The sequence below is a fragment of the Periplaneta americana genome, chromosome 1, assembly GCF_040183065.1.
Source record: "Periplaneta americana isolate PAMFEO1 chromosome 1, P.americana_PAMFEO1_priV1, whole genome shotgun sequence".
Taxonomy (NCBI): Eukaryota; Metazoa; Arthropoda; class Insecta; order Blattodea; family Blattidae; genus Periplaneta; species Periplaneta americana.
In genome coordinates, this window is record NC_091117.1 from 129197011 (window position 1) to 129220414 (window position 23404).

General features: G+C 34.9%; 1 protein-coding gene across 1 annotated transcript in view; it reads right to left on the reverse strand.

The window, feature by feature from the left end:
• Nucleotides 1-501: 501 nt before the first annotated feature.
• mRpS11 (mitochondrial ribosomal protein S11) overlaps nt 502-23404 on the reverse strand; it is a 100585-nt gene continuing 77682 nt past the window's right edge. The window contains exon 5 of the mRNA XM_069827182.1: nt 502-2177. Coding sequence (XP_069683283.1) covers nt 2070-2177 — 108 coding nt within the window. The 3' untranslated portion in view covers nt 502-2069. The remainder of the gene's footprint in view (nt 2178-23404) is intronic.

Genomic DNA, 23404 nt, shown 5'->3' on the forward strand with positions numbered 1-23404 from the left:
AAGTATTCTTTCTTCTGAGTATAGTATTAAGAAGCAACATTGTTCAAGAATTAAGTTCTTTTATCCTGAGATCCGAGTATTACTACACGAATTCAATTTGGATATTACAATTTAATTATTATGGTTCAAAATTTGTAATAATGAATCACTGTTGTTTAGTCAGCTGAACAAGGGCAGATTGGAACCTCGTGACATCAATATGGCACTCATGAAGCAACTAAGTCAGGGAATAAGGTAGCCAATTCCTTTCCTCTCCATTGCATATATTGCTGACTAGTAACATATTTCACTAAACAGATTTAAGACGTATACAAACAACTGCACATTTCATCAAGTGAAATGTACTGCCTGATAATTAGAGAACGGAAAAATATGAAATTTCGTATTTTACACCATTAGTCGCAGAATATTAGAAAAAATTGTTCCATCAAGAGTAGAATCGAAACAGGGTATTTTTCTTCTTTTCATATTTCGTGAACATTTTTATATTATGAAAAAATCTTCATATTTTGTTCATATTTCCCAACACTGACCTTTCTTTGATGCATTTTCAATCCAAAATATCCAATTTTCTACTTTCTTAAAGGTCCAATAACATGTGTCATGCCCAATGTCATACCATGTTCAAATTATCCAAACATAAGCAACTTATTATAATACCAGAACCAGTGCCCAGTACACTATAAAGACCCTAGTGTCCCCAACCATGGTCGAATTCAGCTAAACGTAGTTTAATTTTTAGTCACGTAGCTTGTAGCAAAGTAGCTGAATGTCAAAATGTTGCCAAATTGAGATTCAATCGAATGATCATCTGGTAACACTCACTTTTGTGTAAACAGTTTCTTGTATCAAATTTATTTTCTCGCACACTATTCTGTAAAATTTCCTCAATAAAATAACGAAAACATATAGAAAATGTATGTTACGGGCTGAATTCTGTACACTGCGACCCTCAATTATTGCAAGGAAAGCCTTGTTATTTTCAGTTTAATTTTCCTATGTGAATAGCACGTGTTACTTGACAAATCCAGCATTCGTGAATTCACAGACACCCAACAGGGTCCTTTTTAGGGATAGCCTAATCAACAAAAATAAACCGGACTTGCAACAAAAAAATAACATCTCCAATACATCCACTTTTCAACTTAAAATTGTAGCATTGGTCGTTTGTTTTCTTTACTGTTAAAAAAATATGGACTCTCTATAAACAGTCTCCAGATGTGCTGCTTTTTACGAATGGATTTGTTGATACAATGTTTCCAATGTTTGCACAAAGTGTCGCTACAAGTCAACAATTGAAGGGTTCAGAACCATAGTGGGCCAAGCGCCATTTACTAAAACTGTAGAAAACAAGGGTTAAAATGAAGTTATCGCCATAATTCAATGGAAACATATAGCAAGTAAAATAAAGTAACACATTCAAACTAAATTAATATGTCAATCTTCATTAAACTATGGTATTCACTTAACTTTAATCTTGGCTTTCTTTGTTTTTAATAAATGGCGTTTGGCCCACTATGGCTCTGAACCCTTCAATTACATACATGTACATGACAAGATCCAGCTTTTTAAATAGGGGGAGGGGGAAAAAGGGCGTATGTTTCATTGCAGAGGTTGGCAAAGCTACCAGACGTCCATTTCGTGTCGTGTTTCCTGCATTAGAATACATCAATAGTTTTTTCATGAAATATATATATATATTCATATTTTGGAGGTATGGATTTCATATTTCACCAAAATTTTCTTCATATTTTTCCGCTCTTTACTGATATTAGGTGTACATAATTATCAGCCACAACCTAAATTAGAGGTGAATGACTCACTATGGAATCCAATTACAAAATGTACGCAGAACTGTATAACTTTGACAAAATGACACTTGTTGGTATCACAGTTGTTGTACACAAAAACTACTAAACATAGCACAAGCACACATTGTAACCACTATTTCATATCTTATCCCTAACTACTACCTTTGGCTGTCATTCTTATTCTTTACATAATATGTATTGCATATTATGCCATATGTCTCGACACATGTATACTACCATGTATACCATAATAACTGCTCACACTTTCCTTCGTTTTCGTGGCCGAAGAGGATGCCAATGTACCGGTGTGTTGTCGGTCACAGATATTATATCCAAGCCACCCATCTGGAGTCCTTTAATAGCAGACTGAAAGCACAAACAAATGTGAAATGTCAATTAGTTGAATTAGAAGAATTTAATGCAACAAAACTACATTTCTTCTTACTGTAAAACAATCGATCCACCACCTAAAACTGAAATTGACATATTTTGTATATAAAGCCATTAAACAGTTTCGCCAATATGCAGAACGACAAAAAAATCTGCAAAGTAGAACTGTAAGAAAAAAGAAAGAAAAAAAACATCGAAAAAGGTAATATATTATTATTTTAAACTCACTGAACATAAATTTTGGATCGCATGCATTATACAGGGTGGACAAAATAAAACTGGCCTGGAAAATCTGTAATATTTACATGTAGGCCCTATTATGGGTCTATAGTAGCGTTGTCAGACAGAGCCTAAACAGAGCGGAGCGCTCCACTATGACTGGTTGCGTGCTCTGGTGTTTCCACAGACATAAGCAAGTTCACACTCTGACTGCACTCTCTAGCTCCACAACCGGTTTTGAAGCTTACAATTCTTGACACTACCGGTTTATAGCAATGAATATTCTTTGAAGAATATTAATTAATATCTAATAACCCATTGTTGCATCGAAATCACGGCTTTCTGCATTGTCAGGGTCATTTCCGCGTGTCTTATACACATAAATTCATACATTTCATATATATATTTTCCGCGGGCTAGTTTTATTTTGCCCACCCCATATAATTAAAAGTACGTATAGTATTCCATAAGGTTACAATAAATATCGTGAAATGATTCTATGTTGACTGGTTTTCAGTACTTGACCATTTGAAATAGGCACCGCCACCTTGCAATCCAGCAGGGTACTGTTCAATAAATGCAATCCTATTATGTTCCTAGAAGGAGCCTCACATTTGAGTGATTCCTATCCTATGATGATCCTTTTTTCATAAAACACAGTTCGGTAAAATAACAGTTCCAATTTATTTTAAATAATAATAATAATAATAATAATGATTATTATTATTATTATTAATCTTCCTCAATTAGGTCAGGTTGCCAAAGACAAAACAGTAGCATAAAAGTGTGACATTTAAATGCCTCACAAGAAAATGGTTTACATAAATTGAAATGTACATTATAGCTACAGTGAGTATACTAACTGGCTCCGCAGAAGTGACAAGCAGAACGCGGGACTCGAGAAGTTGTTCTGGTATCAGTGCTGGTAGTGAGTCAATGACCTTGTCCGCATTGAATGGTGGAGGGAGATGATTCAGGAGATTCCTACGTTCAAACCAGGCGCTTCGAAATACCAACTTTACAACGCTGCCAGGTCGGATATTGTCGCTTGTTTCATAGCGGAGCCAGTTAGTATGCGCACTGTACTTTAGCTTTTGTAGACTTACAATTAAGATCATAAAAATTTGCATAAAGTAAAAAGATAAGATTTTTAAGAATAAAATGAAAAAATCAATTGTAGTTTGAATTAAAGTACAAGTATCGACGAAAAATCTGCAGATAACCCTTCAAAGCCGGCCAAGAAATTTCCTTGATAGTTGTTGTTGGGACTCCTTCGAGAGAATGACATGAATATTGTTTTGTTATGGTCCCTCTTGCACCCATCAGTAAACCGATGACTTCTATATCCCTGAGTTTACAATGTTTGTAATAAGGGATAATCGGTTCTGCTCTTTTCTCTTTAGTAACTTCCTTGGATTGATTCTGATGGGTCTCGAATCTGTTGGTAGGGTCCACGATATAACCTTTTCTCTCTCCAAGCTTAAATGATATAACGTCGATGACTTCCAGTGTCGGCAATTTCATCAACTTCTTCGTAGGTACTGTACCCATTGGACTTACGGCAAGTCGAAATTACAGACCTGATCTTGTAATGCCTGTTGTTACTAGTTTCGCCTAATGGGCATGAACCCAAGACTGTCTAGAACACCGCTTACAGAAGCATTACCAGTCATCTTCAACGCGTCTGTCCACTCGAAGCTAAAAAGTCCTGCATGTCTGACCCAGCTGTTTGCGGGAGTGAAGTCTTGACAAAAGCTATCATTTATCTTAACTTTCAAGTGCAGTGAATTAGTCTATCCCATACATTTATATGAATTAAAAAATTGAGTCACTCTGTGTCAAATAGTAAGCCCGATTGGCCACACTGAATAAATATTTTTCTGCGGCTTTCGTGTCGCCACGTTGTGTGGACATTATTATTATTATTATTATTATTATTATTATTATTATTATTATTATTATGTCTTCTTTTATGATGAATTATGATAGGAGTGGGAACACTTGAATTTAGGTTTTGTATTATTCGGAAATCTTTACTGATAGCTCTGTCAGCAATTTCATTCATAATTGTTTACAGATTTTCTCGAAATTACGTTCGTATAATGAAAAAAAAAATGTGAAGCCCGTAAGTTTTTACTATTTATTTTAACATAATATGTAAAAATTGGCAGAGTTAATACAATGATTTACAATGAAATACGTTCTTAGAATATTTGAATTTAGTATGAGCCACATTAAAAAAAATCTGTTCCACATTCCAGCAGTCGACAGTTAAAAATATGTTCAGACTTAATTGCATCTCAATTTAAGATCATATTTTCATAAGTACAATTATTTAGTCATATCGAGTCGGGGATAATCTAGGACAACAGAATTTTATCTTCTCTTAGAACGTACTTTTCAACATGCTCAACTCACAGGTCACTAGACACCGAAAATGAACATTCTCGAAGCGTACCTTGTAAGGTTCGTGTATCCTTCGATTACTACAGCGCAACTGATTAAGCCAATACTTCGCAACAAAAAGAATGGGACATCGACAATTAAGTCACAGATACGTACACAATATTAAGCATTCTAGTCTCGTCAAAGCTGTAGTTCACCAGGCGACATATAATTAAATCATTTAAATTCGCTGTTTTGTTTTTAAAAGTCTGAAATATGTTACAAAATCGAATAGATGGTTGATTCTTGATACATCAGGCCTCTGAGGAGTGAAATAATAATAAAATTAATAAATACAAAATCAATCGAAGCTAATATGAACAGGAATATCACTTCTTATGCCGAACTAGTACAATCAGTTTCAGTTACGTAGGTCATTAAGGCACGGGTGTATAAAACGTGTTAATAATACTAGTTCAAGGTTCGAATCCCCGACAATCATTTTTTAAATTACAAATTTCCCATCATATGTCTCGCAAAGCTAGATTTATGTCGCGACATCTCTTACAATATATGCCCGAACTCTAGTAAATAACAAACCCCCTTCCCTTTTCCAAGCAATACTCCTGTCTGTAAATAGAACTGTCTGTGCCGTCATTTCTCTTTAAGATGGGAGACATAACTCCAACAAAACATTGCCCTGGATCGCGTAGTTATTTTGCATTGAGGACAGTCAGAGTGATTGGAGTTGCTTTATCAACTGCTATGAGATGGGCTAAACTTTTTCTCGAGAATGGTAAAGTTGTAAATCGTTCAATTCCTGGTCGGCCGCGCATCTCTACAAGGGAAGAGGACGCCATGTTATTGAGAGAAGTTGAAAACCATCCCCTTAGAACTGTCTCTGAACTCAAGATGGCGTCCAACTTTCCCGGTTCCCCACAAACCGTGAGGAGACGTTTCAGAGCGTGGCATAAGGTGTCGAGCTGAGAGGAAGGAATATATTTTGAAGATGGAGCATATTGTGGACCATCTAAACTTAATATGCCACACTCCGACAGAACTTCGATTGGATAAATGCTATTTTCTCGACAAGGGTCGGGTAGCGTTGGGGATGGCTGTCATACGATGGGACAGGACTTCTGGAACGCATCCACGATCAGTTTACGAGAACAATATCCAGAAGGAACATTTTTTTTTCCAGTAGGATAACCATTCAGTACACACCGCCAACCGGATTCAAAGATGATTTACGAGGAGGCCTGATGTCGACTGAACTGGATCCTACACTCTAATAGGGATATTTTGTGCGAAGTTTTACCGTTAGATGACAGGAGCGTTCCATGCGGCACAACACATTGTAGGGCTATATTATGTCATATGCTACAGTTGATTACGTTCTCCCGCTTGTTGGTTTTTGTGTGCGTGTCAAAATTATATTTATAATTATTTTGTATAACCTAGAATAACTTAGTAGTATATAACTAGTATAACTTAATTAATTCAGTATTTTCTTATCTCATAATTTAATTTAATTTACAATAATAACAAACTTGTATAATACTGAGCGATTCCCCTTAAGAGATGGATGGAGAAATCTACAGTATGAAGAATATAGATACGAGTAAATTGAATATTCATGAACCTAAACGAGAAATTTGAGAACGAAGTCACGAATAAAAAATAAATAAAAAATAGGAACTTTGTCGAAGGTGAATATTACCTCTTTAATCATTAGTATTGTAAGTACCGTACGCTAAAAACATGATATGCAGCCACAAATGGGTCTAGTTGCAGAAAAATCAGATGCAATGTTTGATAAGATGATATAATATGATTGCAATAGTATCAAGATTATTCCTGTGTCTTGTAGGTTAAGAACTTGCAGTTCTGAATATTATGTAGGATGATTTTGAAAATTTGAAGTAAAACATGGTTTTAATAATTAGTCTACAGCACATTAAAAATTATTCACGAAATAGATTTCACTATGAATCGTCCTGGATAATATACATCCTAGTTAATAGAGAGTTTACTGCAGGCGTAAAATGCTGGCGTAAACTTCGGAGACTCCTAGAAGTAATGAATATAATCTAAGCTAACATAGCTTGCTGTCGAGGTTGTGTATGTTCTCATTAATTTTCTTTTCCCTCTTTCAAAATCGAACTGTAGCCAGCAATTCCTTACTTGAAGTAATTATTTTGTTTAATAGCTAGCACTTTCGAGGCGCATTTAATTATTTACATTTTTAAGGTTTAAAGCATATAATCAGAATATTTCGGAATCTGAGTCAAGACAAAAGTCTTTCTCTGGTTTTTACATATAGGAACACGACAAGAATTTGACGTTTTGAGTTGTTTTTAAGAGTATTTAATGTACGAATACACTACGTAAATCCTCAATGTTTATATACCGAAAAACAAGTGCATACGCAAAGCGCATCCCTCAAAGTACACGCGCGCTATCTGTTGGTGCTAGTTCAGGATATCTCTATTGGACAGAACCACCCATTCGGAAGTTGACGAACTGAGGGATAGAGCTCTAGATGTATGAGAGATGGCCACGAATGTAGACCCGTTTCATAATCTTGTGGACTCCTCTTGTTGACACAGGTGGTTTGTGGATGAGAAAAAAATATAATTACATACAGGAGATTTTATTATTTACTGTGTCACTATTTAAGTTATTCAATAAAGCAAAAATCTGAAAATCGATAAATATGTCACATAGGAGTTACTGCAGGAACAACGACGATATATACATATACGTTCATTTATTTATATTTTATGTGTTTTCGGTTTTTTAGAATGGAAACCATTTTTTTTTGTTTATACAGGCCAGGTTTTGCTAGTCAATAGCAAGCAGTAATATTTTTACAAGACAGGCATAACGAAGTTTATTAACAAATGTCATTCATTTAACATTAAACATAAATCACTTGACATTAAAAAAATAAAAATATTCTACCGGGAGCTGAACTCTCAACCGATGGTACGGAAAGAAGACATGTTAAACCTACTCCAAACATCTCAGAAGTTTAACCAAATACCTTACTACAATAATATCGGACAGCTAGCAGTTCTGCGCGCGAACAGCGCAGGTGCTGCTAACTAGGCGGCAGGGTGTGCTGAAACCCGCGAAGCAAGCTGTAATCTATTATAATGTAGATTGTTGCTGGGTTAGTACACAGTTTTAATAATTAGTGTTGTGTTAAAATGTCAGGGTGTATATGTGCTGTTTATAACTGCTACAATTACAGCATTACAAACTGCTTCAAATAGTACATTCGATTTCCGGGGGAGGGATCATAAACGTAAGTCAACAAAATTCTTCGTCTCTGTGTTGACAGAACAATAAAAATTAGCTTTTTTTTATTTATGCCTAATAAATGAATGAAAGTTACAATGTATTGGAAATATTTAGGTTTTAGCAAATTAAATTTTATTATTGTCCACATGCCTTTGCTAATAATTACGAGCATCAGATTACTACCAATTTTATCTTTGCAGCTTCAGCAATGGGTATAGGCCTATAAATCGTTATTGTAAATTCGTTCTTAATGTTAGAATTAGTTTTGTCTCACTAAAACAAAGAAAAACATGTAACAATATTAATTACGGAAAGTAATACAAAGTACGTAGTATCTCATAATATGCACCTTTGATATAAAACTTGTAAAATATTTCCTAAGTGTCTCATATTATTCCACATTAGTACGTCACGTTTTAACAGTAGTCCGATTCCCGCTGTTAATATTTGTATTTGTGGTCGTAATGCCACACTCTCCGATAGATGTCAGCTCCGCAACATTTTGCACTCACGTCAATGCTGCTAACTGCTGTCCGGTATTATTATTATTATTATTATTATTATTATTATTATTATTATTATTATTATTATAGTAAGGTAGACGGAAGACTTTCAATGAACAAACACCACAGCAGCCTTTAAACGCAGTTCACTTACACGTGTGAACTGCGCATTAGAACTTCGCATTTCTAACAAGAGGAGTAGAATTACTCCTCTTGATTTCCAACGACTAACAAGTGCTGACCCATTCTAAATCTGTTATTTGAGGCTGTGCATCCTCTTAAAATCACATCGTGCACTGTGACCGGAATTACGAAATTATAAAGATGTATGGTGACGGAAGTCTGTCTATCGGTAAAAAATGCTGATGTCATTATTAATGTATTCGCATTTAATTTTACTGTAGACTGGAGCGCGGTGTGTGCAGTAAGTGGAGGTAGGATAACGACTCGCATTCCGCCCATCGGTAATCGTGCTTTGGACATTCTATATGGCGTATGTTTGTATAATCTACTTCTACAACATGCGTGTTATAGGCTACAATAAATTTAAATTATGGAAAAAGCGCGTCACAACAATCTAATTTTTAAGGGCCATATTCATAGACATTCTTAGCGCGGGCTTTCGGTGGATGATCAGCGCGAACTAACGTTTTTCGTATTCATAAACCAGTGTCAGCTATATGATATGATATGAATCCTGTTTAGCACGCTCGTAGCCCGGGCTAGCGAAATGTCTATGAATAGCACCCTAAATGTTTTAACAGTGCCAAATCCAGCGAATACGAGTTTGCTGTGATGTTTCCTTTTGTACTCTAAATTCACATGAAGTGTAACAGAAAAATATAGGTTATAATAAATACAGAAAAGAGGACTATAGCTGACTTCATTATTCGACTAATGTTTAAGGAGATAGGCAACATGTAAGTAATTTTACCAATACATAAATTAGCAATAATGAATGTAACATAATTTCCCATATTGTTCTTCTATTCGCAAAATTACTGTAGGCACTTAAAAGTGGTAGGAACATGAATATCAGATTAAATTAGATTTTACTTTGGTTCACTCAATAGTAATAATAATAGCTTTTATGAAGAGAGATTCGCATTCTACGAGGGTTTTTTTTTAAGTTCATAGCCTGACAAATAAAACTCGGATTATTATGAAACAATCTTTATTTCTCGACATAATTCCCCTTAAGATTCACACACTTGATCCACTGATGCTGCAATGCTGCTAAACCCTTCTTGTACACAGATTCCTCGAGATCTGCTGCTGCAATAATCTATTCATTTGAAGAATATTTATTCTCAGCCAATGAGTTCTGAGCTTCGGGAAAACAAAGAAGAGTGCGACATTTGGTGAGTAGGGGATGAGAGATGTGGCAACAATTCGAACCGTAGTTCGTGTAGTTTAGCAACAACGATTGCAGACGTGTCAGCAGGTGCATTTTCATGATGAATCAACACTTTATTCTTGATCATACCCGGCCTCTTCTCGCGAATTTTCCCTTTCAGTTGTTGCAAGAGATTTGAATAATATTCTCCGGTTACTGCTGTCCCTTTGTTAGATAGTCAACCATGATTATTCCTTTAGAATCCCAGAACACGGATGTCATGACTTTCTCAGCCGATTTTGCTTGCTTTGTTTCGACTGCTGTATTGTCTCTGGTCTGTAATAGTAGATTCAGGTTTCATCAGTGGTCACAAACTGCCTAAAAAAAAATTGGGCATATTTTTCTCGAGCCAGACAATTCCTCGAAATTTGACATCGCACGTGCTTTCGTTCTGGTGTTAAACGCGGAACTCACCTTGCGGAAACCTTGAACGTGCCCAAGGCATTGACTGAAGATGTGGCGCCCCCGTTCAGTTGGTACGCATAACCTCGCTAATTTACCATATTCAACACCATATCGTGGATTTGTTCTACAATTCCTTCGCTTGTTGTTGTTACTCGATATTCGCCACGGGGGTTGTCTTCCACACTTTCTCGATCATGTATAAAATAGTGTCGCTCATTTTTTCACAGTCGAAAACCCTGCACTGTAGTCCAAAACGTAAATCTAGCTGAGCAAAAGTCATTTTATCACTTTAACGAAAGCTGTCTCAAATTCATATTCTCATATTCTACAATCTTTCCATCATTAAATGCCTTTTCAACTTAATTTATTCCTTATCACGCGCCCCAATAGTTGTTCCGTAAACATAAACATCTTAGGGTGGAGTTTCGCTGACAGATCTAACACAATCATGTTTTGTGTTATAGTGAAGTCTGTCTGTAAGTATGCAGCTTGCGTGTATTTTTATTTGAAATGAAAGCCCCCTCTAAAGATAATGACACTGTAAAAATCTAATAAAAGAGGTTTATGTATGTGTTACTAAATTATTTATTGTACGTAGTGTCATTCATTCATTTAGTGTTCTGCCCAAGGGCGGGTCTTTCACTGCAAACCCAGCGTTCTCCAATCTCTCATATATTCTGCCTTCCTCTTTGTTTCCTCATATGATCCATATATCTTAATGTCGTCTATCATCTGATATCTTCTTCTACCCCGAACTTTTCTCCCGTTCACCATTCCTTCCAGTGCATCCTTCAGTAGGTAGTTTCTTCTCAGCCAGTGACCCAACCAATTCCTTTTCCTGATCAGTTTCAGCATCATTCTTTCTTCACCCACTCTTTCCAACACAACTTAATTTCTTATTCTGCCTGTCCACTTCGCACGTTTCATTCTTCTCCATATCCACATTTCAAATGCTTCTATTAGCTTCTCTTCACTTCGTCGTAATGTCCATGTTTTTGCCCCATACGATGCCACACTCCATATAAAATACTTCACTAGTCTCTTCCTTAGTTCTTTTTCCAGAGGTCCGCAGAAGACGCTCCTTTTTATATTAAAAGCTTCAATAACAAATATTTCGGGCATTTGTAATGTTTCACAAGACTTAAAAAAAAAAGGTACACGAGATATCACTAAGATTCTACATTCTGTCGATAGAGGTACTATTTTTGTATAGTTTCTACAAAAATTATCTGCCAATAAGTGCCTTAACGTTTTAAATCTTTATTTCAGTGCTGCCGGGAACTCTATATCAGAAATAGTTGCTTGAATTGTGACGCACAGAAAGCAACCTAAACAAAAAGACAGATTGTATAGCAGATTTTTATCAATTAAAAGACAGTAATGGAAAAATGTGGTCTATTATTAAAAAGCTATTAGAATTGTATGCAGTAAATATAAGAAACTGTCAGGAAACCCACAGAACAGTTCCCGTATTTTTGTCAAAATCTTCAGATTGATTGGAAGATGATTTTTCCAGACAATGTTATAGTTAAAAAAAAAAAAAAAGTGAACATGATACGTCGTCTTCGGAATCCTGTGGGTCGTCCAAGGAAATTATTTGAACATATTTGTAATAAGTTATTATTATTAATTGTATTATTATTATTATTATTAATTTATGTTGGTGCTGTATTCCTGTATTTTTATATTTGCTATTGTTCTTATATTGACTGAGTTGAAGAGAAGACCTTATGGCCTTAACTCTGCTAGTAGAAATAAATAAATAAATAAAACAGATAAGAGGATGAAGTGGTCTTTAGTACTTGCTTGTAGCTCAAGGAGCTATTATACAACACTCAAGTCCGTTTGCGTTCGGAGGACAGAAGAGATGCAGGAGATACTGTGAAGCGAGATTAGGATCTTTCACTCAAAAGGACAACAAGAACTAAAAAAAAAGTTCAGTCTGAAAAAGCAATTCAACTCATTAGGATTACGAGTGAACAAATCTTGGCACTATATGTGTACAATAAACTGACCAAAAAAACATGTATGTCTTTTCGTAGTGTAGCAAAAATACATAATGTAGATATATATTCTCCTTATAGTGCTCTCCTGATGGCAAAAGGAACAGTGTTACCCCGATGAAAATGAAATATCTGAAAAATTGACGGAAGTAAAACTTATGCCTACGTGCACCAACGCGGTTAGTGTAATCACTGGTTAAAATTGCCACGTAAGTATAGTAGGGAACAGTAGATAACCACCACATAATTATTAGAAAATCAATATCATTAGTGAGCTTTCATTTATTTATTAGAGAAAATTGCCACCTAACCTCTGGTTAAGCAATTTCATTGTGCCTCGACTTCGGTTAAGACTTAAATAGGATGTTAACCAAGCTTATCTCTAACCAGCCATATTCGAGCGGTTAAAGGAGAAAACCAGTGATTAGTAGGCCAAGTAAAACAAAATGGCGACCAGGTCCACAGGTGATTATTTAGAAGACGATTATTATTGTACAGTACTTGAATTACTTGGATATAGATGATGGTGAGCATGAAGTTCCTTTAGTGGAAAGAGAGAATTCTTACGAGAAAATTTCAGGAGGAATTTCGTTTATAAAAAAACTAGTGTAATTTCTTCTGCAACAAATGGGTCACTTAAAATAACACAGACACAGTCGTATTTCTCCTATGAATCGGCTGCTTATATTACTATTCTATGCAACTTGTATTTTCTGAATTTTAAGAAGGAATACAAGTATCTTTTTCTCTACGTCACTGGCTGAACGAAGAGCGGTTATGAATGGATCTTAGGATAATGCACAGTTCCCTGGTATAAATGGGTCCTGGATCGTACACACATTCGTACTAATCTTCTTTATTCTTTTCCTTTATGAATATTCCAGCTTTTTCATATATAATATATTTAAATACAACAATTAAGTCTATCAATAAGACTACTTTAAACTCACTTGGTATATGATCATTTTTTGCATTTAATTTTCCATTTCGTGCGATTTTAACCTAACAGCACTGACAAACAAAATCAGCAACTCACAAATATAACAGCGCCCAAAGGCAAACAAATGCAATGTGAAAATATAGGACACATTCGTTTCGATGTACAACTGAGTAAACGCATTCCTTTTTAGACGTTGACTACTAACTTTTTAGGGGAGGGGATGATTTCTTTTAGTCATTTCGTAGAAACAGTGTACCATCATGAAGTATCAGCTAACCATGTTTAAGTAATCGGTGATAATGAACGGTGCATAGAAGTTACATTTTAACACGGTCACGGTTTAACCGTCATTTCGTAACCTAAGATTACTGTGTTTCTAACCGAGGTTGATGCACTTCGCCATTAAAGTCGTACTAGATTACACTGTAACTAGAATGTCAGTTCAATATAGTTATTTCGGACAAATTAATATACATTTAGACAAGTAACCTCCCTGTTTCGCTACATGAACTAAGCTCTAATTCTGAATATAATAACCTATGCTACCTATAAATAATGTACGAATTTTAATAAAATATGTTATAGCAGATAAATTATTATTAACTATGTCTAAATTCACCTCCCTATAATGAGGTACTTCCTCTTACAGAAAAGTCAGCGTTTGCATACGCTATTTACAGTTTGTACACAAAATAAATATGTTGTCCATAACTACTACACAAATTTTCATGAAATTCTGTTAGATATGAGAAAAATTATTAATTCTGATTAAATGCAGCCCCTATAATGGGGTAGTTCATCTCATATAAACATTATTCAGAGTTTGTATAGAAAACAAATATGCTACCTGTAATAACTGTGTAAAGTTTCATGAAAATCTGTTTGTCTAAATCCACCCCCTACACAAACGTAATGCCAGTTTGTACCAGAGCCATCTTCAGTTACAAGCCGGAGCATAGGTACGTTTGGCAACGCTGAGTGGAGGCGGGCGGAGGCGAAATAAGGCATGACGTTTAACGTTTTAGTACTTTGGTTTCGTTGTCACGTGTACATTTTCGACATTAATTTATACAAAAGTAAGTCCATATCATCAAGATTCAGTGTATTGATGTACGTATGCTAATTTATTACGGAATCCGAAATGGTATTTTGAGTTTCAGAATACCGCGTAAGTACTTGTATAAATCCTCTTATACCTTAAAAAATTAAAAGCATGCGTGCTTTTATTGATGGTACAAGGGAAAATAAATAAATACTTAAATGTTACTTATATCAAAATAATTAAAATAACGACATACTTTCGCAATACTCTATTCCAATCAATTAACCATTATGTAGCTAGAAAATTGACAAAATAAATAAATAAATACTTAAAGAAATGTTACTTATGTAAAAATAATTAAAATAACGACATACTTTCGCAATACCCTATTCTAATCAATTAACCATTACGTAGCTAGAAAACTGACCATGTTTTGCCGTTTCATGTTGTTTCACCTCTGACGTGAAATGTCTAGAATATCATATACATTTTAATATCATGTGATTATCTGTCGTGCTTTTCTATAAATATTTCAGATGCCTACGAAGCCATTTGCAGTTTGAACCTGGTCTGTTAACATAATATTGTTATCCTAAATTGTTTGTTATAAACTTTTTAAAATATAATTTTAAATAAATATAACTACAGAAAACAAGCTGCTAATGTAAACTTTGCAAATAAAATAAAAATATAAACAGAGGACTATTGACATATTATAATAAAGTATGAGGATGTAAATACCGTTAGGCCAAGTATAAAGATCTATGAAAAAAAAAACGCAGAAACATACCTTTAACATAATACGTAACAAAACACGTCATTATCTATTAGTATGTGGCAATTAGCGTAAATCCTGTAAATACTAAGTGAAAAGAAACATACTTATAACTTATTACAAAAATATTAATAAACAAATCTTGAAAACCAACAAAGCGAGTGTGTGCATCTACAAATTATAGGTAGTTATAACGTATAGCAGGCATTCCGAATCTTCTACAAAACTGCAACATTTATGGGATCACAAAACAGCTGTTTACAATGAACTTGAAAATCAACGGCGTAACTTATATCAGGCGAGACCCAACAATTTGGCTAGAATTCTGATACACCACAAGAAAGACTATAAAAATGTAGTTTATACAATATTTAATATCTAAAAGAGTTGTCAGTGAGTTTCTCATCATTAACCGTAAAAATTGCCAAAGACTGCAACCATTTTATTTTCATTTCTTGTCTTGCTTTTATCGCCAATACGCATAATACATAAACAATGCACGTTTGGTACGACCGCGAACATAATTTCAATGACACACACTTATGTTATAACATTAATTTACATTGAAAATCGACATTAATACAAACACGTACTTTTGTATCATAGGCCTCCGCTTGACAGTTAATTACAGTGTTGCCGACCCAATGCTCCGGCATTCTATATAGATGGCTCTAGTTTGTACACAAAACAAATATGCTACCTGTAACTATTATAGAAAGTTTCATGAAAATCTCGTAGGTGGGAGAAATATTAATTTTGTCTAAATGCACCCCCTATAATGGGGTAGTTCCTCTTACACAAACGTAATCACTTAATCAGTAGTTCCTCTTACACAAACGTAATCACCTAATCAGAGTTTGTACATAAAACAGATTTGCTAAACCTTATTTTATTTCATGGAGGGCAGTTTCATAGAAAGGACTTTGCCGACAGACCTTCTACTGCCCCCTACTAATTGGTTGTCATAAATAAATGTCTTCCTTAATGTGACGGAAATCTTGTCTTCTCCTGTCAGTAACCAATCACAACCTTCGTTCAGAAGAATTGACAGGCTCCCCTCAAATCCACGTGGAGGCAGAGTTGTCGCATCTTTTCCGAATTCCAAGAATCCCGTCAGTCTGACTTTGATGGTCACCAGGATTGTGGCAACTGTGCAATGTTGGCACGAGGGGACAGGATGGAATTGTCAGAGGTGTTTGTGTAGAAAGTCATAAATCTGTAAGTGGGTGTTCAAAGGAGCCACCGAACTGCACTACATGAAATAAAATAAGGTATACCTGTAACTATTTTACAAAGTTTCATGAAAATCTGTTAAGTAGGAGAAAAGTTATTAATTTTGTCCAGCTAGATTTGTGTTTTGGACCGCTGCACAGTGTGTAATTTAGAGATTATAACCGGCCAAAAATCATATCTCGAAAACTAATCGCTCAATTTTTCATAAAATTTGGTATGTACCTTCAATTATTGAAGTGGATAAGTTTTTAATAATGAAAATGAAAATAGCAATAATAAAATGAATAATATTGTAAAAAAAATCGATGAGTGAAAAAGTAAATTAATATTCATAATGTGAAATGCGCTTAAATTGGAAGAATAAGAGGAAGGAATATTTCTACATATCATACTCGTCTAGACGTCAGATGCATCCCCATCAGAATCTGTATCCTCGCTGCTAATCTCTTCTTCGGCAGCACTAAGTAATGGAGGCTCGAAAAGAACTACAGCACTTCTCTTGAAATCGACCGCGATTTTCTCTCCTTAATTTCTTTAAGCTGGTGATGTAAGGGTCCAAAAAAATAAGTAGTCTGAGTAAAAGATCGGTATTTGTGTCTTGATGATTTTCTTGTGAAAACTTCTCCGGAAAGTCTAATATATTTGTTCCTCGTCTCCTAGGCTTCCTCAGATAGTTAATTTTATTTTACAGACGTGGTCAAATTATTAACAAAATTGACTATTTTTATGATAATTCTGTTTACAAAATTTGACTTTTCAATTTAGACTACAGTTGACAATTTTGCATATTTCTATCATTACAGTAGATAGAAATATGAAAAAAATGTCAAATGTAGGCTATTCTAAATTGAAGAGTCAAATTTTATAAAAGATGTATAATAAAATCTTCAATTTTGCTAATAATTTGTAAATATGCAAAAATGTCAACTGCAGTCTAAAGTGTGAAGAGTCAAATTTTGTAAAAATATATAATAAAAATCTTCAGTTTTGCTAATAATTTGGAAATATCCAAAATGTCACCTGTAGTCCAAATTGAAGAGTCGAATTTTGTAAAAATATACAAAAAATCTTCACTTTTGCTAATAGTTTGTAAATATGCAAAAATATCAATTGTAGTCTAAATTGAAAAGTGAAATTTTGTAAAAAAAATATACAATACAAATCTTCGATTTTTCTAATAATTTGGAAATAAGCAAAGATGTCAACTGTAGTCTAAATTGAAGAATCATACTTCGTAAAAATATATAATAAAAATGTCCAATTTTGCTAATAATTTGTCCACGTCTGTATTTTATTGGGTTGTTTTACGACGCCGTATCAACATCTAGGTTATTTAGCGTCTGAATGAAATGAAAGTGATAATGCCGGTGAAATGAGTCCGGGGTCCAGCACCGAAAGTTACCCAGCATTTGCTCGTATTGGGTTGAGGGAAAACCCCCGAAAAAACCTCAACCAGGTAACTTGCCCCGACCGGGATTCGAACCCGGGCCACCTGGTTTCGCGGCCAGACGCGCTGACCGTTACTCCACAGGTGTGGACCAGATAGTTAATCAGTAGGTGTAATAGTGTCCAGTGACCTTCTGTCCATGAGTATGTGAAGGGTTGTAGGCATATAATACTATATGTGCAAGCATAAATATAATATGTCTCCCTTGCATACATGCCAAATGCCCGTTTATCAATATTGCAAACCCGCAAGAAACGGTTTCTAATAATATGTAGACGACTTAATAGATTTCCATATATTCCGTAATTTATGCGGAAGTGGAAACCTTCCTGAAAAACCTTATTTTGGTATTTGCATAGTACTTATTGCGAGTGTTTTGTTTTATCATGTCAACAAGTAGTCCCTTTTCCTGTCTGAACCTATCATATCGTCAATGTTTCGCACTAAATAATACGGTGTATCTAAATTAACTGTTATAAGATTTTGCATTTTCCTTAATTCTTTATATTTATTAGAGGTCAATTGTAAATCAGTAATCAAAGTGAGATCCTTATTAGATGACACTGTTGGTCGTTTCTGCAAAATCAATTTTAACGTTTTTTTTCACGTTGAAGTGATGAAAGTGAAAGCTCTCCTACAATATTGGCCGCATCTATTTTGCCAGAAGCTCTGAAACAAATACAGACAGCAGAAAGCTCTTCTTCTGGTGATTTTTCTTTCAAAAGTGTACTATTTTTTCTACGTTTTGATCTTTCGCTCAGTTCTCGAAAAGTTTATGTGGATGTCCTCGAATGCTTGTACTGGCAGACTCAAATTGGAATTGTTTTGTAGTAGATGACAAAGCATTATACAGTATATTTCATTCTTAGACCTTGCATATTGGTTCAAATATAGTGTATTCTATTTTAAGAAATTTTTCTAATTTATGCTGCAGTTTTCCCACCGTAATAGAATATTCGAGCATAGAAATCTAATTCATTTCTTTACTGACTGTAAAATGTCTTCGGAGTAATTTTTGAGATCAAAATGTTCAATTATATATTTGTGAATTTCACTTTTCCCTCGCTTTCGTTCCACACTTCAAAAACAGCTCTCCGAGTTACGGAGCGCATGGTGTCTGAAAATAATTAATAGTTATTCTGTATACATCTAGTTACAGAAAAAAATCACGACATCTTGCTCAGAAAAGCATAATATCTTCACAGAATTTTATCGGTGATAGAGGGTTATATCTTTTAAAATTCACTTCAAAATAATATTCTAAGGTAGAACAACGACTCTCTGCACATGTTTATTCAGATACTTATTCTAAACAATAAGATAATTTTTAGCAAAAGAATTAGTTTGTTTGTAAGTATATATACCTTATTATAATATATCCACACTGTGTATCTGAGAAAAATACTATATTAACTTCCTCACTTTGCATCATCCAAACACAAACTGCGCACCTGCCTCTGCAGCGTAAATGATCTTATCGGAGACATGCAACTTTCGCTCTGTTGTGAGAGTCTCCTACCAGATGTAAGCATCAGTCTACACTTTATATATCTTATTTATTTAAATTTAAATCTACAGAATAAAGAATATAATTACAAACAAGAGAAATAGAAATAAAATAATACAATAAATATAAAAAAGGAGATACAGTAGTATTAACAAACTTGGATATTATACTTTGGAGTGTTATAAACACGTCTATATAAGAATTTAGCATTAAAATTAGGGATGTTATTCATAGACATTTCGCTACCCGCGCTACGAGCGTGCTAAACTAGCCCCGGCTATCGACTGGTTACTTGTACAGGATTCATATCATATCGCTAACACTGGTTTATGAATACGAAAAACGTTAGTTAGCTGATCATTCACCGGAAGCCCGCGCTAAGAATGTCTATGAATACGGCCCTAGGGTATTAAAATTGATTTTTGGCCGGCTAGATGCTTGAAATTACACACTGTGCGCTGTGCGAAAATATATGTCGGACTCGTTCCCTTCTTACGAAATATTTAATGATAGCACGAAGCTCGATATTTTCCATTTTTGACAATCTGTTCGCCGCACTAACTTCAAAAATTAAATTACACAAAATGCAGTCAACAGAAAATTATGATTTTTCGTGTTCAAACTAATGTAACAATGGCGGCATTGTTGACATGTTTTAATGCCATCTATGTCTCACGCCACGAACTTTTCACACGCGCCTCGTACTACCTGTAAGCAGGGTTAGTTAAAAAGTCCAGCACTACCTAAATAACTTTTGAAGCATGTGGTTCAGTGACATGGAACTTGGTGTGTGAGGATAATCATAGGTATACCAAGAACTCAATAATGGTATTACCGAGTTTCTACTTTCGGTTAACTCCAACTCTCTTATTTTAAATGGAACACCCAATATATTTATTTTTGAATAATGGTCATTAAGAGCTTTTCAAAAAGGATCCACACTTAATACTTCTGTACAAATTCAGTGTTGCTAAATGAAGAAAACAGAAAAGTGTAGGTCTAACGAATAATACGAGTAAAATTCTTCTCTTGTTTACTGTGATTTCATTGTCCTTTCTTTATATCCATGGAATACGGATAAAACGCTTTTTTTTACTGTGCTTTGACTATCCTTTGTTTATATCCATGGAATACTGATAAAACGCTTCTTTTGTTTACTGTAATTTGATTGTCCATTGTGTATATCCATGAATACATGTTTATTGATGCAGACATCTTATTTAAGGAATTTAATCTGACATTCTAGTGTGTTAAATAATTCTGATGTTGAGCGAAAGGGAAATAATTCAAATTTTAATGATTATTGGCTATGGAGACAGACAACGATCTCATTGACAGGTGGCGAATTTACTGAATGGTATGCATCCCGATCGCAATCCAATTCCACACACAACAGCGACGAGGATCGTAAGGAAATTCACTGAAACTGGAAGCGTAAAGGACTTACCAAGATCAGGTCGCCCGAAAAGTGCAACTCATGATAATACTTATTTGGCGTTAGAATCTAATATAAGCCAAAGTTCCGTGATCAAAATCCTTAAAAGTGCCAAGCAACATCCTTACAAAATTCAACTTTTGCGGGAACTTTCAGAGGACGATCCCGACAGAAGAATGCAGTTTTGTGAATTAATGATGGAGCCCATTAACAACAAACCGGCTTTTCTTAGACAAATTGTATTCTCAGATGAAGCCACATTCTTCCTGAATGGATGTCAACAGACACAATTGCCGATGCTGATCAGACGTAAATCCACAATGGATGAACAACCACACGCAGTATCCACAGAAACTTAATGTTTGGGCTGGTATTATTGGTGACCATATTACTGGTCCTTTCTTCTTTAGAGAAATGCTAAATTCTAATAGATACTTGGATTTGCTCTAGAATCAAGTAGTACCGGCCATCGCAAACTTGCTTCCACATACAGTCAACCGTCGTCTACCCAGATGGCATCTATTTCCAACAAGATGGAGCTCCAGCTCACCATGGACGGAATGTTCGTGAGCATTTAGACCAGGTTTTTCCACAACGATGAATTGGTAGGAGAGGTCACATAGGGGTCAGCTAGATCCCCAAATTTGTCGCCTTTGGACTTCTTTTTGTGGGGCCATTTGAAGTCAGTAGTATATCGAGAAAGACCCAACAACTTGGAAGATCTGGAGCATCGATATTCCTAAAGCCTGGTTAAATCATTCCTTAAATGGTTTCTATGATCGACTGGCACACTGTTGAGAAACTGAGGGCTACAAGTTTGAACACAAAATTTAGAAGGTGAGCTAGCTTTGTTTTGTTTTTGTTAAGGAAGGAGTATTTTAATATTCGATACACTTTTCTGTTTTCTTGATTTAGCAACACTGAATTTGTACAGAAGTATCAAGTGTGGGTACTTTCTGAAAAGCTCTTAATGAGCATTATTCAAAAATAAAAAATATATATTGGGTGTTCCATTTAAAATAAGTGTTGGAGTTACTTCCGGTTAAACCGGAAGTAGAAAAACTCAGTAATACCATTATTGAGTTCTTAGTATCTGGTTATCCCCACACACCAAGTTTCATGTCACTGAACAACATGCTTCAAAAGTTATTTAGATGATGCAGGACTTTTAATTAACCCTGTATATGAATTATATCATATGGACCGGGAAATACAGTTTGGTGACGTCACAGACCCAATTATCATAAATCTCGATGGTATCAGCGATGGCAAAATGTAGGTTTAGTAGCAAGAATGAAATCTCATCTTCTGAAATGCAGGAAGATAGCAATCGTCATGAATGCAATTAGTCAGCTGCTAACTGCAAGAGCATCTTCTGCTGGTGTAGAACGTGTTTTCTCTATATTTGGTGTTGTGCATTCTAAGTTAGGCAACAGGATTGGTGCAGACAAAACATCAAAACTTGTGTTCCTATACAAACATTTGAATAAACATTCACCACTGAACACAATCCAAGATGAAGGAACTATTTGCAAATAATTTGCTGAGTTTTCATCTATTTGTGGTTGTGGTATGTTGTCTTTTAACATGATGTTCTAGTACATATGTAACGTACGTTCTATTATTTTTATTGTTTCACGTATGGGTATGTCAGTGAGTGTATAGATTGGTAATGTCAAACGATGCAAGTATTATTGGTGGAGTATGTGTTTGTCCTTAATGTAGTTGACTAGGTCTGTGTTATTCTTGACTGCAGTGTGATTCGTGAATAGTATTATGCAACCAAGTTCGGAATAGTATCAGTGAGTATGGAAACTACAATTCTCGTATACTTGCATTCCGGCCGTCAGCCGCCTCGCTCGCTCAATTATGTCTTTTTACTCCGCTATGTGGCTGACTCAGGACTTCAATTTGAACTCGTGCATGGAAGGGCACTTGCGCAAGGCAAAAATACACATTGCGTTATATACGGTTAAAAGAAATTGGTATGTTTAACTGGTGTTATTGTGAAGTAATGACTACAATGTACTTTAGTGAAAATGGTCATATCTTGAAGTTCATATAACTATACAGATATAACATAAAATAAGCAAGAAAACAAATGTTTTCATATGCAAATAATTATTGTGGACTTTCTTTAGATATCCTACCATATTATATTTATTTTGTAAAAAAAAAAAAAAAACTTTTTTAAGCATGTTTATAAACTATTTAACATCTATGGTCATATCGCGTGGGTAGGATCTTTGAATATAACAGTAGTCCATTTACTATTGTTGAGTTGCTGTTTTCATTATCGTGTTTTATAGTAAGAGATGGTTTGTGTTCATGTAGCTGATTTAGATATTGTTTTAACATTTATGGTTATGAATCATGGTATGTAAATGTTCAACCTGGCATTTGCCTTTGCAACAGAGAAACCATGAAAACCTCCAACTGGAATGGCTAGGAACGGAGTTTGAACCACGGACCTCCCAAATGTGAATATCTAACGTCAGCCAATTCGCTCGGTAAAAGAAAATACTGATTTAATTCAGGAAACTCCAGTTGGTTATAGAAATTTCAGCAACAAACTTGTACACCTACTATTTTAAGGGATTGTAAGAA